Source organism: Phallusia mammillata, chromosome 7 (assembly GCF_965637545.1).
Source record: "Phallusia mammillata chromosome 7, kaPhaMamm4.hap1.1, whole genome shotgun sequence".
Classification (NCBI taxonomy): Eukaryota; Metazoa; Chordata; class Ascidiacea; order Phlebobranchia; family Ascidiidae; genus Phallusia; species Phallusia mammillata.
In genome coordinates, this window is record NC_137258.1 from 2,606,681 (window position 1) to 2,624,627 (window position 17,947).

The window sequence follows — 17,947 nt, forward strand, 5'->3', positions numbered from 1 at the left end:
CAAACAAACTATTCGTCTTATCGTTGAATTTTTATTAACTGGGCAAAAACATCGGTCTATACCTTTCTTCTGCAAACCTGTCACCCATTCTCTTGTCCCTGGTTAAGTATTGATTTCTTGTGGGCAACTGCCGCTGCATTCATTTTCATGACTGGTTGGTGGTTTTTAATTGCCATCGTTCCAAAGCGAAAAACGGTGTCGGTACACGTTTAGCAATTAGTGAAGTGTGGCAACAAGGCTTGAAGTCAATATAACAAATTAAAAACAGGATGAATTCGATTCCAAAAGTTAACACATTGATTATTTATTTTGACACTTTACCAGTCAAATCAAAATTACATTTTTTGCCGACTACTGGTCTAAACCGTTCAAACTTTTGCTAGATCACTCTGTCTTGTACTTCTGTCTTAAATACCGGTCGCAGATCACCAAGATTACTTTTTATTAAAACAAGCACAAACGCACGCTAGTCATAATAGCAAAATGGCAAGTATTTTGGCAAAGTTTATAAAAGGCTCTACAGTGGCGTTGAAGCGGTCGGCAGCAGGTTAGAAAAGAAAAAAAAAACTTCTTTAATTTCGCGATATAAAATTATGGATTGGTCAATATTAGACAGTTTTGAAACAGCAGCTAGAGTGTGACGTCACTGGTCGTCATTGATGACATCATAGTTCGTCGGTGATGCTCTCGACAATCGACGACAAGCAGACAAGACTTGAATTCCGCTTGGTGTCGCTGTTGACGCTTGTTGTCGGGGAAGTGTGATCTGTTGATAAAATAGGAGATTTTTTTTAAGACCTGTTTGTCGATAATTATCTTGTTGTACATTTTATGTCCGAAAACGGCCTTTGTTTGTGTGTTTTTGCGAGGTCTACCTATCGCCTGAGTCAGACGCGTGTTTTTGAGAAACGTTCAGACAGTATAATCGTTTTAGAATTAGGTAAGCTTGGTTGTGTAAGCGCAAATTTGGGCTTGTGTAAGCTTGGTTGTGTAAGCGCAAATTTGAAATTAGCTTAGAATTTTTGCATAACAGTTTACGCTGGTCCACACATCGTTTTATATTATGTTTAAAACCAGAATTTTAAATCTCCAAAATATTTGTAAATATTACACAAACGTACAACTTTCCGAAAATAGTTTTACTGTAATTCTCAAAAATACTTTTACTGTAAAAAGTATTTTGTCGCAATACTAAAATATTATTTGATGACTTGTACGCTTATGCTGTACGAAATGTCACAAACTTTATCGTTTGGCTGTGAGAAGCCATTTCGATGTACAAGCCGCCACATAGTTGCTAATCCCCCGGCCTACATGTAAGGCCTTGATGTGCAGGCGCTGACAGGACGACACGAATTGTAATTGGCAAATTCTTAAGCTCGACGTCATAGTTATTTAACGCTTTCGTCAGCGAAGCATTCGAGAATTTACTTTTCTGGATTAGCTTTCTGGACAGCAGTTTTTGTGTAAACCTAATCAATAGTAATCTCTGGGTGGTAGAAGGGTCCAATTTTGCTTGCCAATTATTTATTTAATGAAGTCATAACTTACCGACTGAGTCTTCGGAAAAGCACATCACTCCGGGTGGTGATGTCAGACTTACGTCATCGCCGCGCTGTAGCATTGAGAGCTGCTCCTGCAAAATACAACAAACAATGTTAGTTTTTTTTTCATGTTGAGGGCACTGCTGCAAAGAAATCGCTCATACTGCTGCTGGTCGTTTAAAGGGTCGACATCATTTCTATGTGTTCTGAGGCAGCGTTCCCATAACGAATTCGCTAAAACATTAGAAGTTGGCAAGAGCCGAATTGGCTGACCGCAAAGAGCAGGCCCCAAGTGGCGGAGAGGCACGCGCTACAAGCTGCCTGGCCTTCTCTTATATTTCCGGCACGTCGTGGCATGCCGCTATCACGAGTAATATTACTGCAAATTCTTGTAAGCCCCCGGGACGCCTAGGCACGAGCCAAGATTTCAACGCGGTTATAAGGAGGCTGGTCTAAAGCGTTTACTTTGCTCTGCTGGTTTATTAGCCTCAATGTGATATTAAAAGGAACGGCGTGAGTGGAGCATTCACAACAAAGGCGTAGCCATCATTAAAACTTAATCCAGCAACAAACATTAGGTTAATTTGAAACTTACATTTAATGCGTCGGTGCAGCCTTCGGTGTTCACTGGCGACACGGGCGTTGAAGGTGACGTCATCGCCAGCCTGATGACGTCATTGCCGTTGCAAAAGTTGGGCGACATGCTCGCCGGGCTGGAGAAGGCCGACAATGCTTCGGCGTGGGTCGTGGATGCCAAGGAGTTTCCTGTTTTATCTGCTTGCTCTTCCGGTTGTTGATGGTCGCCGTACAGGATCCGTTGAAGATTGCAGATGTAGGTTATGGCGTTGCGAAGTATCTCGACCTTGGGGAGACGCTGGTTCGGGTTCGCGCATGCGCACCGTTTCAGAGTTTCGTACGCTTGATTGACTCGCTTGAGACGCCGACGTTCGCGCAGGGTGGCCGCGCGGCGACGGTCATGAGGTCCGCTTTTGCGTTTGCAGGCTTTGCACGCCCAGGCAAGGCACTGGTGGCCGTTAGGATGGCTTGTGTGGTGAAATGAGGACAAACTGTTTTCTTCATCGCCCTGATCGAACATTCCGTCGCTACCTGACAGACTGTTGCTGATTTGGAGTCCTGGGATTTTGGCGAAATGCACTCGCTCGGTGTTGGAATGAGCGTCAAAATCAAGTGCGTCCTCCGAAAAATTTGTCATGGCATCCGACTTGAAGATCAACTGTTCCGAGTTGGTAAATGCACTGGTGCGCATGTCGATTTTGTTTGAGGGAAACACTGCACTGGTAACCGGATTTGGAACCTTGTGGCTGGGTTTGAAGTCGCGTGACTTTTCCGAGGATGAAGAAAGTGAAAGCAGCTCCTCGACACTTGGTAGCGCTGTATCAATTGACAAGTGAGGTCGTTTTGCTGGTGTACCTTCGGTAAAATATTGCATCATAGCCTTGATGGCGTCCTCATTCTCTTCGCAGTTACCAAAGGTCAGAGTGGGTTCAATGCTGGAAATAGGTGGGGCCGCTGCTTCCTCGTCAAATGACGTCACAACGGGATAGTGCAACTTTGGTTCGCTGGCGATGACGTAATCGCTTTCAAGAAGGTTCTCCAGTGCGAGTTCAAAGTTTGCAGAATTGTCAATCTGTTCCTTTTTGATTGGTTTTTCCAGAGTAACCTGGCCCTGAGTTTTAAGGCCTTGGACTGGGCCAAGTTGTGGGCTCACGACGTACTGGTCCGTTTGGGTAGGAAACACCGGCTCCGGTGACGTAAACATGACGTCACTATGTGTGGTAGATGACGTAAAATTGGTGAGCTCCTCCAGGATCGAAAGATCGCTCTTCATCGCAATTTCGTCCATTCGTTTTTGTTCCTCCTCTTTGGTCTTTGCATCACGTGACTCTGATACCTCCCGTTCTGAAATGGATTCTGAGAGCAGGACGTCGTGGCTGCTGCGCTTTCTGCGTGGCGACTGCGTCACAAAACGTAACTGTGACGTCATCTCTGGGGTTGCCATCAGCGACTGCAGGCAAACGCTGCCATTGCTGAACATGTAGGAAGCGAAGTCCAACTCTTCGAATGGTAGGCAAGTCATACTTTAAATATTTTGTTCTGTTAAACAACAAACAAATGGTTTGACAAAGTTTCGCTCAATTTGTCCAACAAAAAAACCTTTCATAGATTGCTAACTGTTCTGCATAAAATGGTTCCTTTCTATGCTATCGAAAATAGTTGCTAATTTTATCACGAATTATTTTAAAATTTTGATTTTATTTGCATCGCCCCAATAAGATAAATTAAAACAGTTAATAATTTTAACAACTAAATTTCGAAAACACACGCATTTCTACCTCGATACACTTTTGAAATAAAACGTAAACGTATTTATCAAATATTTCACCCGGTTTAAAACCCCCATTTCAAAAACGTGTATAAATCTTCTAACATTGTTTTATGTCTAAAACATTTTGGAACGAGTAAATTTTCTGAGATGATACTGATACGTTTGTTCTTTGCTTTGTCTTATTGTCGAAGCGACTCGACTGCTAAACTGATTCGACTGTAGCTCATCACCGATCAGTGCCTTCCATTTATTGCAGTTCAATTATCACGTCACAATCGACTTCGGCAAACTTCTTCGCGTCACCGCTGAACGAGTTCAGTCTCCCGGGATGCCCCTGCGTCACGTGACCCGGCTTTGAAGTCGTCGCAACTCACTCGTACCCGTGCGCAGCGCCGGTCTTGCCAACCTTCGCTGGACCAATCGGCGTGAAATGCGTGCGCTAAGCGTTTAACGTCAGACAAGGAGCGAATTCCATGCGAACTTTTCCAAATGCATGGAGCCGTATTAGTTGGTGACATCATTAATAGTTTTCCAACTTTGATGTACTTCTTTGACCTTTTGCTAGTGGTAGTTGTTATAGTGGTAAACAGTGTACATTTTTGCGTATCTTTCCATCACCGAAAGTCAAATTTTTGAGTATTACAAGACAAAAAATGGGCACACTTTTAACTGCGCATTTTTGTACTCTTACGACTTATTAATCGACCTTGTTATGGGCAAAAGTGTCTTTATTTGTTTTTATTAAGTCAAAATCTTCATTTACAATTGTTACTTTGCGACTTCTAACGGTTAAGCCAGTGAAACTATCACGCTATTTATACACTGGCCACTTCATAAAAATCAGCTTTACTCATACAGACACAAACTAATATTGCAAGAAGCTCATTTAGAAACATTACGTAAACAGAGATTCACTTGCTGTCTTGTGGGACCAAGTTACATATAACCACAAGTGAATCATAATATCAATGTGCATTAGTTTCGAAGGTCATGCAAGTTAACGAGACAGACTTGTGACTACGAAAGTAAATGTCATAGCCCGGGAATACAGGACGTTATTTGGCGACTTTGCAATGACGAGATAAATTAAATTATTATTGTTGTTTATTGTTCACTGATCAATTTGGGTTTGGAAATCAGAGTTACAATGTAGCAGAGTTAAAAAGTAGCTGTATCCAAAATCAAATTGCCAAACATTCGAAAGATATGCTTTGATTCTAAATTAAAGATTTGTTCTAAAAATGGTAATGCAAAAATGCTATTAGGAATTGATTTTGCTTTTAGTACGTAAATGTGTTTTTTTATTGCACATAAATATAGATGTAGTTAAAAAAAATAGTTTGTGGATTTTGTTATGAATTACAGAACTATAAGCTTAAATTTTGGCATATTTGAAACTGAGTTAAATCAATGTCAGCTAAATTGTACAGATCAAACAATTTGAAAACTTCCGTTCTGACACATAATAGCAATGTTTGAATCTTCAGACACTTTCACATTTAACGCCATGGTCAAATCTGTCATATCCGACCAGGAGGAAAACATATGCTGGTTTTACGATCGCGTGGTACGATACCTATTGTTATGTGCTACCTCTACAACTTCCATATCCTTTGTCGCACGGCACGCGACCGCTATTTTATTAGGCAACAATCACTGCGTGCGCGCGTCATCGCGTTACTGAAACTGCGGTCGGGAGATTTTTAATGCATTGGCTTGATTTTTTTAAAGATTAATTGTCTTATTGAAACTGTTTGGACTGCTTTTGATTAAAACACTGACCTTAAGTAAAAACATAACTTGGTACATAGTAGTCGCAGTTTGTGATTTTTATCGTGAAATGCAAATGACATTTTAACATGTGATAAATATGTATTAAACTAAAGATTTTTCCCAACATTTTATAAGAACAATTGAGAATGACCATGACTTGTTTGTATAAAGCAGGAGGGCGAATTTAAAACAGCAACTTTGGTGCATCTAAATCTAATCACTAAAACTTTGTCTTTTGTATACTTTGTTATTGATTGTGGTGCTTACTAATGGTGCTTTGATTATGTAAAATCGAATGTAAATATGTTACATATTGGATTTTTGGTTCCACGCTTAGGTTTCTTCGGTTAAAAAATATAATTGTCACCAATGTTCGAGAAAATTACTTTCAAACCTAATAGTTAGAAACGAAAACAAACAAATAAACTCGGCACCACGTCTCAAACCGAATTGCGGTCCTAATGAGCAAAGGGGGCAAAAACGACAGATGTCCTTAGATGATAACCTGCGAAAACGAATAGAGGCGAAACTTTTCGTACGCGCTTCGTTGGAAGGTGAAAGACTGGATGAGATGCGACGTTGGTGAGAAATAACTAAGAACGGTTTGATTTCGTTAATTTAGACCTAGTTCGAAACGCTAATTAGAAAGGTCAATATCACCCGTCAGCGAATGATAGAATCTGTATTAATACACGGTAATATATGTAAAAGTGTTAAATTAAACCATTAATTCGTGTGAAAGAATTGTTGAACTTATATAGAGTGTTTGAACTAAGCGAGACCAAACCCTTCATCAGGCAGACGATTATATGATTCAATAACTATAGAAAAGAAAAATATTTTCCTAAATATATATATCGCCTAATGCAGGCATCTTCAGTTTCCTGTACAAATAAAATTAGGTGTAATAATAGCGAAAAATCAAATGTAAAATCGAAATTCTGTTATACAACATTCCAAGAATGTATGACACATTCATATATCATGCTGCATTAATGTTTTATGCATTAACAACCACCGCATTAGCTTAACATTTCAGAAATACTTGGGCACATTTACCTACATTGCGTGGAGTTTCCTCTTTAGATAAAATCAATAATTAGTTTTGTGATGTGATGTTGTGAAGTTATTAATGTTGTGGATTCAAAATTTAACGCATTAAACTGTAGTCCAAGTACAGTAAAAATAGAAACTCGACATGTAAACTCGACATGTAAACCTTCCATGAGACATTTTGTCACTGCTGGGCCGCACAGAAATAGTATTATTATGTGCATTAAACACAATTTTGTGGTTTTTGGCCATTATCATACATAGGGGAGCACACCCTATCAAAACGAAAGCCATCATTAAAGAAACCAAGGTATGTTGCTTGTAGTCACTTTTGGATGTTGTTGTGCCAAAGTAGTGTTTACATTGGCGGTTTGTACGTAAAACACTACAACGGCCTAAACTTGGTATTCTAAGGTGACCCCAGTTGAGGCACAATACTTGCCAATGCCGGAGTATGCAATACTATACTTATACAATACTTGCCAATGCCGGAGTATGCAATACTATACTGAACTGCTGTTGCTGATGTTACTTGTGTTTTAAACGACTTTTTTTACTCTACTATATCAAGTTACCTAAAAACCGAATCGTGGTGATCGTTAAATTTGCTGATTCGGCAAATCGTTCTTCTGGCACGTTTCATTTGTCTTCAAAGTTGCAAAAACTATACAGGCTATATCACGTTTATCACGTTTACTGGTTTCAAAAAGTTTAGTCCGATACTGTGAAAGTATCCGGTATCTGCGACAACTTGCAATAATGTATGCGTTAACCTGGCACCGAAAGCAAAACAAATGGCAACATTTTTGAAATTTTTGAAACACACCAAGCTAAAACTTTTTGTCAAAAAACAAATATTTACCCTTCTTCAACAGATGTGTGTTGTTGCAAACATAGCAGTAGAAACCTGAAACGGCAAAGTCAACCATTATTTGTTAATAGTTAATATCCTAAGCTTTCATTTTGCTAAAATTTATATTTATGGACCGCTCCTCCTCCAAAAAGGACCCATATGATACAGTAATGGAAAGTCTGAGAACCCCCGGATTATGGGGTCCGTGAACACAGACTTTGCAGCATTTTAAAGTACTTTAAACATTTTTTTAAAATGCCTCACTGAACATTGAAGTCACATTTTTTGAAACACCAAAACAAAACCGCTTCTTAGTCCTTTTTATGTAACAACTGGGTAATTTTGAAGTGTTCGACCCCCAAAGTTGATGCTAGTTACAACCATAGTGGTGGGATTCAGCCGGTTCGCACCCTTTGCAACAGAACGGGCTGAAAAATATGACTTTTGTGATAGAACCGGCTGGCAAAAAAATGAATCCCACCACTGGTTACAACACAAAATGGAAACTGGGTAAGCAGATCACTTTAAGGCCGAAAACGAAGATGATCAAACATTCGAGGTATACGTGATCACATCACCAAAACCGGTTTGAACCGGTTTAAACGCATTAACATCTCAGTGGCTTCGCAAGACTTCTTTCAAGTACTTAAGGTATGTGATCGTGGTTTTGAAGTCAGTATGTTCAGCCAAAGACCCCGTTACAAATGTTGCGGCATGATAATTAAGTTTCATTGTCGATTCAATTGCATTCCCATGGGACCACATTTCAAAGCACTGAATGCATTACCGACTGTCAAACACTGACACAGCAGCCCTTTGGTGAACCAGTTGATTCTAGTTAAACAGGCGCTCACCTGGTAATGACTCCCAAAAACCGTAGTGCTTAGTCTCGCCTGTGTATAATATTTAGCAGAAAAACATTGCGTCACACAATGGTTTTGAAAATTTGTTTGTGAACATCATGAAGAGTTTTTACAAGAGAGCAACCATTACAACATGATATGCTTTTTTTTCAGTTCAAGCCATTGACCTGTCCTTGCTGTTGTTTTTGTTGGTCATTTATTTAATAGTTTTTACTAAGTTGGTATAACGAATCTCACATAATCCAAACGCACATTAATGAACGTTTTTTTTTTCAATGACCTTTACTCACAGTATACTTGCGCGGATGCCCATTACTCCAATTAACTCTCAGGGCCACGAAAACATCTGGAGTCTTTTATATCACGTGGTTCCGCTTGGAATGCCCGGCATCTCATATTAAATGCCCGGTTATATAAATTCCCATGCGACTTCGCGGGAATTGTTGGTGCAACTTCGGGGCTCCTAACTCTTTTTCTCTTATCAGCGACTTCTGTCATCGCTCTTAGCGAGATTTAAAGCTCTGTCATCGGCAAACGGAAATTATCGTAAGACGTTTTTGTCCACAACATAACAGCTTTAATGCTATACAAAAGTGCTTGTCAACCTTTTTTGAAATACACACTTATAACGTTACCCTAAAATTTCCACACCCACTCAAAAAATTATTTACCCTTTTATCCACTGAATCTGTGGTCCTAAGATAAGGATGGACTCAATGTAAATCCATAGTCATTTATTTTACGGCAAACAACTTAGTGGAAGCTGTAACTTGTAATTCACTTAACTTGTGATACATGTTGTAAACTACTATGTATTGTACACTGCAGTCAGTCTGGACTACAATATAAAGCTGCCGATTGCGATGGCCCTAGTATAAAAGTTTAGATTACATATCTGAAAAAAGGGCTGTACAAAAATTCTTTCAGATTTTCTGTTTAGTTTCTAGAGTTTTATTTTGTGTAAAATATATTTACATTGACAATACTATTATGTTTTGATTGATATTTACATCTTTGATGGTCGACGTCACAAAACCTTTAAGTCAATAAGTTCACGTGACTCACCATAAACATATGACGTTGTTTGCACCTTTTATCGTGTTGGTAGGTGACGTACAAGTTATTATTGTCTACTCAACTTTCCACAACCAATGGTGTCCATAAGAAAAGCGTCAATCTAAGTCATTATAAATACAATTTATGTCTTTAAAAGCAGTGCAGGCAACTCAAAACCTTTATTTACTTTTTTACTTGCTTTAAAGTGCACCAATCTTTAAAGAACTTTTAGTTTTTCCTTATGTTGGGGTTCGTAAATGACAACAAGATATCAATATAAGTATGAAGGGAACACTTTTTTTAGTAAACAAAGCTAAGTAACTGTTTTAAATATTAAAACTGGGTAATTTCGAATCTTTTAAATATTAAATAAACCAGTAAAGTGTTATAAAAAAGTGAATTAGTAAACGTGATGAGTGATTTAAAACGATTTATTACACTCAAAAACATCATGATTGTATATGTAGGTCTTCACAACATTCGTATGCCAACAAATTCTCTTGCAATTGTATTTTTATACCGACGTTTTGACGTCCTATGCAAGGGTAAATAACACTGAATGCGCGGAATACAGTGCACGATAAACAAAAGAGAAAAGACTTAAACGCCAGCGCGTCACAACGCAACTTATAATTTACGAACAATTTATATACTAACCTTTTCGCATTATAGTCCCACCAAGCGGACTCAATTACAGGTGCGTTCCTTTTTTCACTTTTCCACGGGGATTCGCGATGAGATGCTGGTGCCACGCGCCTGGTTCCACCACCTGTTTGCTGATGCACTTCTGTGGCAGCTGAATTTAAATACTCAGACGCACCGGCATTTAATAAATTTAAACCACCATCGAGCGAATAGAGAAGAGGCGTTTCTTAACCCGGTGTCGATGGTGCAATGGTCCAATGGGAGTTGCTAGTCTTATCACGTGACAGTATATCTCCAAGTCTTTGTAGAGTTTGCGTATGAGAATTTTTTTATGATACATTTCATTGCGTCTAACGCTGCATCATACCGAAAGTTGTACAAACTAAAAGAGCAGAATGCACACGGTTATTTAGGCTAATAAACTTGCCAAACCAATCCTAATAGGGAAAAGGACAGATATAGCAATGGTTTTAATCAACCGTGTATTTTTCAAAGATAACTTGCAAAATCCTTCTGAAATAATTTCAATCTTAACTGTTTTTGTTTGATGCTGTTTTACTATTTTCTGAAGAAACCAAGCGTTACCAATTTTTGTTTCTGTGTCCTTACGCACCTTTTTACCATTTAAAACACATTCCCTTATTTCAACACTACGTGGTAGCCTAAAATATCGTTACCGTGCACTTTTTTGCCTACCGGGATTAATTTCAGCTATTTAATGCCGTTAGGTGGCAGTAACAGACAACAAAGCATAAAAAAAAGCCTATAGGGTTGTCAGGGGGTCCGAGGTTGCATTTGCAAGTTGTACAAAGAGATTTCGAATACTACACTACAACTGCAACCTCTTAATCTTAAAACAAAACATATTTCTGACTTTTTATCTTTCTTATGTTACACCCATTTTTATTTGAAGAAATGTAAAACCTATGGTTTCTCCAAGGAGTTTTAGATACAATTGTTTGGTATTGACATTTCACAGCCACACAACTTACGAGATAAAGAAAATCACTTATCTAAAAACAAATAGGAAACATTTTTGCCATTTCCTGTAGATGCATATCGAATTTTTTTATTCACACAATATGAATCTTATTTGTGTTGACGTGTCGACGAAGAATGTACACAAAAGCATCTTGGGGCTAAATCACTGGCGTAAGTTTAGCCACAACCCCCACACTAATATACGACTGATGTAAGCCAAAATACAAAAAAACAAAACAACAACAACTAATTCAAATAATTCTGATCAGTTGGAGGTTGAAGGTTGAAGGTTGGGTTTTCTGCATTAAATTCTTCCAGGTCCGTTGCAGCCACAACAGCAATTTTATGTATAAGAAAACCAAGCATAATATTACGTGGATACCGTAAACAAGGAAAACCAATAAAGTAAGACTTCAAAACATCATCGTGCAAAGGGCTTTTTAAAACACGACTTTGGAATTGTATGTGAATACGTAACAACGATATTTTTCTCAGTTGTCGATTTTATAAAATAAAAGTAAGCTGACCTGAAAAGTGAGCGATGTTCACCATCATGTATATTGCAATCACTGGAAGAATTGAAAATACTGCCAACTTTGTCATGTTCACTTTTACGTCTCGTATCTTCTCAACGAGCTGATTGAGGATCGGCCATCCCACATAGGGAAGCATGCCATGGTAAAACGCCCACGCCACGACCGATACAGTGATCTTGGATATCTGATCTGTAGAAAAAACAGATTGAAAATTGTTTAATCGCACTTCACTGCCTGCAGAAAAACGAATCAAGCCCCCGATAATGATAACAAGCAAAATGTAAAACCTGAAAACTGCAAACATTATTTCCAGTGCTAAATAGCTTTTTACACTTTTGTAATTGACGTAAACTAACGAGTAAGCAAGAAAACATGAGAAGAGATTGCAGCTTCGGGATGGTGACACCCTTCTCTTATCATTATTATGTACACATACCTTCCAAACACCAACAAAACTGACACCTTGACCAGGTTGTTATGAAAAGTTTGTCCACGCGTAGAGGACCCAAGCGGCGCACCGCAGGCCAGCTTAAAGGTATTGTAATCGACCCATGATGCTCCCAATGTAATACCCACATCACAGTAGCAAGAAGGCGGCATTAAAGCCACGATACCACATGATTGGACTTAAACCTACGTTCCCAAGCATGTTTCTTAGTAGTCCAACTGTAAACATAAAAATACCAGTTTCCATCATGGATCCAGTACAGTTATTGCAACGCCGGCAATGAAACCGATCCGCTTTTTTCATTTCAAACTCTTCTTGCGGTTGTCCAAACGCAACTTTCAGTTTCCTATTGTCGCTAAATTCCTAAAAACACACGGTCTTGCCTATAACTAAACCTTCAGCGAGCCAAAATTTTAACTTTTTGTACAAATTTTTCATTGCTTGTGCTGTAGGCTACTGTTGAATGTTGATGCGGTAAATCTAACCTCGTAGCTTTAATCCCAACATTAATGTTAAATATCGCTTATGCCCAGCAGCTATATGTAGGATGTTTCCTCCTGAAGCAGTGTAGGCAAACAACAATTGGCGATCGTTGCAAACAACCCACAGCTTACTTGGGGTCTGTTGCTGCCCTGTGTGCACTGTAGCTTCTTCAGCCATTGAAAAGTTAATCGAAGTATGTTAGTGATATCTAAAAAACCACTGGTGGCCAACTGCTGAGCAATCGTTTTCTGTTTTGGCATAAAAACGATTCTCAATTGCATTGGACCATTGCGTGCAGGCAAAACAAGCCCAAGACTTCGTTATCCTTATGAAATCTACATACAGAGACGTACAGAAAAGGCAACGTTAAAGATGCAGTTCATATACTTATTTCACAAGAGGTCATAGTGTATGTATGCGAATACTAATTAGGCCAAAGTTGCTCGTTTAATTTAAATGTCGAAATATTTTACTTGCATAAAAACAATTTTATTTGTCTCTTTGCGTAAAGTTGCGTTTCGGTCATTGGACAAAGGAGCGTTAATTGTTTTTGTGGCAAATAAAACGAAAATCAAATAAGCTTTGGACCTTTATTAAGTAAATTGACATAATTGGACTAAATTTGTTTGTTGGATTAATGTAACTGCTCACGTATGTTAAAATAGCAGTGGAGGGATGTTCCGTGGTCAACATAGATGATAAATGGTAAGCGTAAAAATGAAAGCTAAAAGTCTAAAAACATGATAAAGCTTCTTAGCTTCCTTTGTCTTCTAAAAACATTTTGGTAAAATGTTGTGAAATGTGAAGTACACTGATCACAAAAAGGAACTTTATGTTGCAGGTATTTTACAAGTGCATGCATGTTTTAAGGAAAACTGTTGCTATCAAGCAATACAATATTATTTTATGTTAACAAGCATATTTTTATATTATTCTTTGAACAACAAACAGAAGGTATATTATTGTTAAATGGCACAAGACATTTAATTCTAGCAGTAAAAGTTATGTGTGGTCTGTGGATGCCTTTAAACATTTGCAATGTGTATCACCAATTATACCTCCTCAGTAAAATTATTGTTTTGAGAGTTTTTTTGTAGACTGTTATAGTGGTTTAACAAAGCTAATTAATATCACTTATAATGGTGAAGCTAATAGACTTACATGTACTAATCTGATCACAAATCATCATTGCCTGCATGTTTTAGTTGCAATCTTAGTGATATCTTGCATCGTGAAAATCTGATTTTCAAGTTATGATTTTCGGTGGATTGTTTTATGTATTGTAAATCTTTGGTTGTATGATATGCTTTAGTCATGACCACTTTGGTTTACATACATTTCTGGTTACTTGCAATTTCAATATGCTAGTCTTTTCCATGTAATTAACTTAACGATGCAAGTAATCAGATTGTTTAACGATGATGGTCTACAGTTTTGGATATAACATGTGGTAAAATGGCATTTGTAACTGAATTTATATCAAGCAAAAACACTTAAACACAATAAATGCAAAGTTAGTGCTGGATTGTAGAGGTTTTTGCTGTTTTCGATTGTACTAACGTAATGGTCTTCTAGCAGATAATATAATATATATAAAACAGGTAAAAACTTAATGGTTTTGAGACAATAAAAATAGGTACAATCAAGCAAGCTTAAGTGCTAAACAGATTTTGTCACAGATTTTTATCAGTTGCTTGGTCATAGTGTTTCTGTGTTATATTTTAATTCCATTTGAGATGCATTAGGTAACAATGCTTGACATATTGTGCTAAAGTTGCTTGTTGCTGGCGAACACAATTCGTTGTTACCATGGTTTCAATTTAAGGTAAACTAATATTATTTGTGTAAAGAGTTTTAATTTAAGTTCACTTGGTTTGAACTTTACTGACTTTTCCAGTGTTACTATTCAGAACAATTTTGTTTGCATAAAAATATTAATGGTTAGTACCTGAAGAAAATTCAGTGTGAAAAACCACTAAATCTGTCCCTGTGTTTTATTTGTTTGTCAACATAAATGCATTTCACTTTTATAAGCATCATCAGTGTCTAAAAACAAAATAAAAAGATTAGTGCCTGGTTATTTTTGTCAAAATTAAATCAACCGGTTTTTAACTAGGGGATGATATGTGTGGATAAGTGTACGAGTGTGGGCACATATTGTTAGTAAATAGACTTGTCTTGTATTTCAGCAAAAGTGAAACTAACAATAATTGTGTTTTGATTTGAGGGGTCTTCCTTATTCAATAGTTTGATTTTCAGAGGCAAACAGTCCTTTTGAACAGTCTTGTTGTCTTTTTTCACTAACATGAAATTCAATATTCTCTGGTCAAAGGTCTATCGATTGACCATGCCTAATTGTTGTGATAGTCTATTTGCTGAGCTACGCTGGTATTATGTTCTGTTACTTTCAAGTAAACAAGCGACAACGAAGTAAAAAGAGGTCTTTGTGTGGCCACCATCGTAACATGTGAACAAAACCATTAGCCTCAGTGTTTTTCGTGGCTCTGCGTCTCAGGTTGCAGTTACCTCATCTATGGAAAGTGGCCCAACACAAAATCAGTTTGCAACCTGAGCCGATGCTCCTTAGGTGCAGGTCAGTTCAGTGTTTCGCAGAATAAAAAGCTGCTTGGAGCGCTCAGACATTGTGTTGTTCGGTAAAATCGGCAACGCCCTGACGTGGGCCAGGTTTTCTTTACACGAAACCAAGCGTACAAGAGCCTGAATGGCCTTCGTGTAATTGGTAAGAATGTAAACAGTAGCTTTACAATGACAACGACTCTAGTCCATTGTGTGGTTCGGCGTCTTTCTCCCGTTGTGCGAAAACCTGCTTTCCCAAGCCCTGTTGTTCGTCTTCTGGCAGCTTTTAGTCGATTGGCATGAAATATTTAAGGCAATGAAAGGTGTTGATAAACATAACGCAACCTTGTAAGCGTTGTAACTACATTTTAAAATGGGTTTTAGGCCCGATTGGCTCAAAGGAGTTTTACTACTTGACCCAGTTTTTGAGTAAACGCTTTGGTATAGATTAGTTTTCACCTGAGAAAGAATTAGTAATATATTACATGCAGACGTACAATGAAAATGACCCATAACTCTATTGCAGCTTAATGCGCTTAAAAAAGGCGCCTGTAGAAAAAAAAACGTTTGCAAGTTAAGAAAATCAGAGTGATTTCACATTTAGAAGAAGACGTTTAGACAAACCTCGTGAAAATGAAATCGTTACTTCAGTTTTAGCACTGGCGTTTGATAGACTGCATGAAACCCACCTTGTGTTCTATTTGCTAAAGGTTTTAGTGTATCCGCAATCGTAGTGGGCAATCAGGCCACCTCCCACGCGGCTAATATCATTCTTTCCCACGATGTAAATTGTCACAGTATCTTGTCGTATTCTCGGCTTGTCTGAATGGAGTGAACGTCATCGTTTGCGCAGGGGATGATTGCTGTTGATTCAGGGGCACTTTCGAAAAGCAATCCGTCCGATTGAGCATGTGTATTTGTGCAACTGTCGGATGCTAGGGCTTGAGTGATTTGTAAGCATTTAAATAGCACGTTTTGCTTAAAGAAAAGCATCGGACGTGTGATGTAGATATTCGATCGATGTGAAGTAGATGAAACACAAGGTTTAGCTCCGCAAATATGTAAATAAAATCTTATTGTTATCTTTATACTAAAGGGTACTGTTGCATCAGTTCGCAATTGTCGTCTGCCCTAAGCTATTTAGTACGAATCTTATGTTCGACTTTTGTGCAAATTAATAACTCAATCGCCCCATGTCAGATTAACAGCTAGCACCCAATTATTTGTTTCTGCCTAGAGCGGCTTTGTTTGTATGCCGTTTTGCTTAAGGAAAAGTAGTCTGAATTTTCTAATTTTATCCCTGCTGAATAGCTATCTTGTGCGTTGGTAACAGCCCAGTATAGAAATGATTAACACAGGGCCCCCAAATTAGTAAAATTTAAATTTTCATTGCCAGAGCGTAAAATCCCCAACACTTCAAACCACCATAGCAACATGACAAATACCTTTATGATTCATGCTTCGGTAACTGTTCAAAGCTCTTCATGGCCAAGTGGCTCTTCCCAGGGCCTATGTAACATCTCTACGCACCTGTATTATCAATTAAAAGCCTACCATAGCATTTCAACCAACCTCCCTTTTCTTTACATACACACTAGTGACACGCATCTATTAGCACGTTTACAAATCAACGGAAGTTCGCTTAGCATCACTGGTTATCCCTTTGTAGTTGCACCGCTGAGTTTGCTCTTGCGGATAAATACAAGCTAATAATCAGCTTGTCTTTGCCCCCAACGGTTACCCCGATTTTAACGACGCGATTCGAACTATGACACTGCGCACCTGGCATTTCGGTCATGCGGCTCAACAGCAGATAAGTTGCTAATAAATTTGTTTCTCCTGGCAACTTTAAGGACCCTTTTCCGTCGTTCATGCGATTTAACGTGATTTTGTATCGAATGCCGTTGTCCAATGCTTAATAAAATAAGGCTGATCGAACTCGGTAGCGTACATGTTTGGTCACAGTTATAACTACTGTAGGTACATCTTTTAGGAAAACAAACGCATTTTTGGCCCAAAAAGTCCGTCGTGTGCACACCTTGCTTCAAGCGTGTGAAGGTATAACCAGCGCCATAGTTCTTCAGATATATGAGTTTGTCAACGTTGCGAAATAGCACTCGACCAGGTATTATTATTTGTTGCCTCATTTGACCACTCCAGAGACTCGAACTATATGTCATATTATTTGTCCACAAGAGATACATACAGCTTGCGGATGCTTCCGTCAAAATCCCCGCTTCTTCTTCAGTGACATCTGCTCCATCTCAAACCATCTGCGTTCTTTGTTTGTTATGGCAATGAGACTGGTAGATTGGAATGTCGTTGAAGGGTCCTTTACTAGTCAACGACTCGCTCCTCCAGTCGAAAGTTGGGCTATTAGAATCATGGACTCTTGTGGCAGAGAGAAAAGGAGTACGGCTAAGATTTTTTATTGCTGTACGTGTTTTACTTCAATAGTTTCAGCTTTTCAGAGAAGACAGCTGCTCAAATTAGGAGCAGTTGTTCTCGGGATTATTAGGTTTTGCCCCACTGCAATTGCAAACAAGAACGCTCTTGTAAAGCATTTTAAAGACATACTAACATTACATTTGATTTAAGACACAATGAAAAATTTACTGAACTTTTTTGTGTACAATCTTTTTAATTTGTCCCACATTAAACGTACAGCTTAAAACTAAAAAGCTAAAACTTTTAGCTTTTAAACTATATTTAGCCGATGGTTCATAATTAGGGCTATTGCGTCTTGTCGGTTTCCATTAAACTACAGGAAAAGATGCAGACGTAAAAA

General features: G+C 38.4%; 1 protein-coding gene across 1 annotated transcript; it reads right to left on the reverse strand.

Annotated features, from left to right (window-relative positions):
• Positions 1-425: 425 nt before the first annotated feature.
• LOC145238968 (uncharacterized) lies at positions 426-4,040 on the reverse strand. Its single transcript, XM_080102264.1, has 3 exons — positions 2,140-4,040; positions 1,552-1,636; positions 426-766 (listed from the first exon to the last, which is right to left on the reverse strand). The coding sequence occupies exons 1-3, from the start codon at positions 3,640-3,642 to the stop codon at positions 666-668; spliced, it is 1,689 nt and encodes a 562-aa protein (XP_079958390.1). The 5' UTR covers positions 3,643-4,040; the 3' UTR covers positions 426-665.
• Positions 4,041-17,947: the final 13,907 nt, after the last annotated feature.

Bases quoted from the DNA above. Each gene is read 5' to 3' on its own strand.
- LOC145238968 (XM_080102264.1), bottom strand. From the start codon at position 3,642: ATGACTTGCCTACCATTCGAAGAGTTGGACTTCGCTTCCTACATGTTC. The intron at 1,637-2,139 runs GTAAGTTTCAAA...TGTATTTTGCAG, and splicing joins GCTGCACCGACGCATTAAAT to GAGCAGCTCTCAATGCTACA. The intron at 767-1,551 runs GTAAGTTATGAC...TTTTATCAACAG, and splicing joins CTTTTCCGAAGACTCAGTCG to ATCACACTTCCCCGACAACA.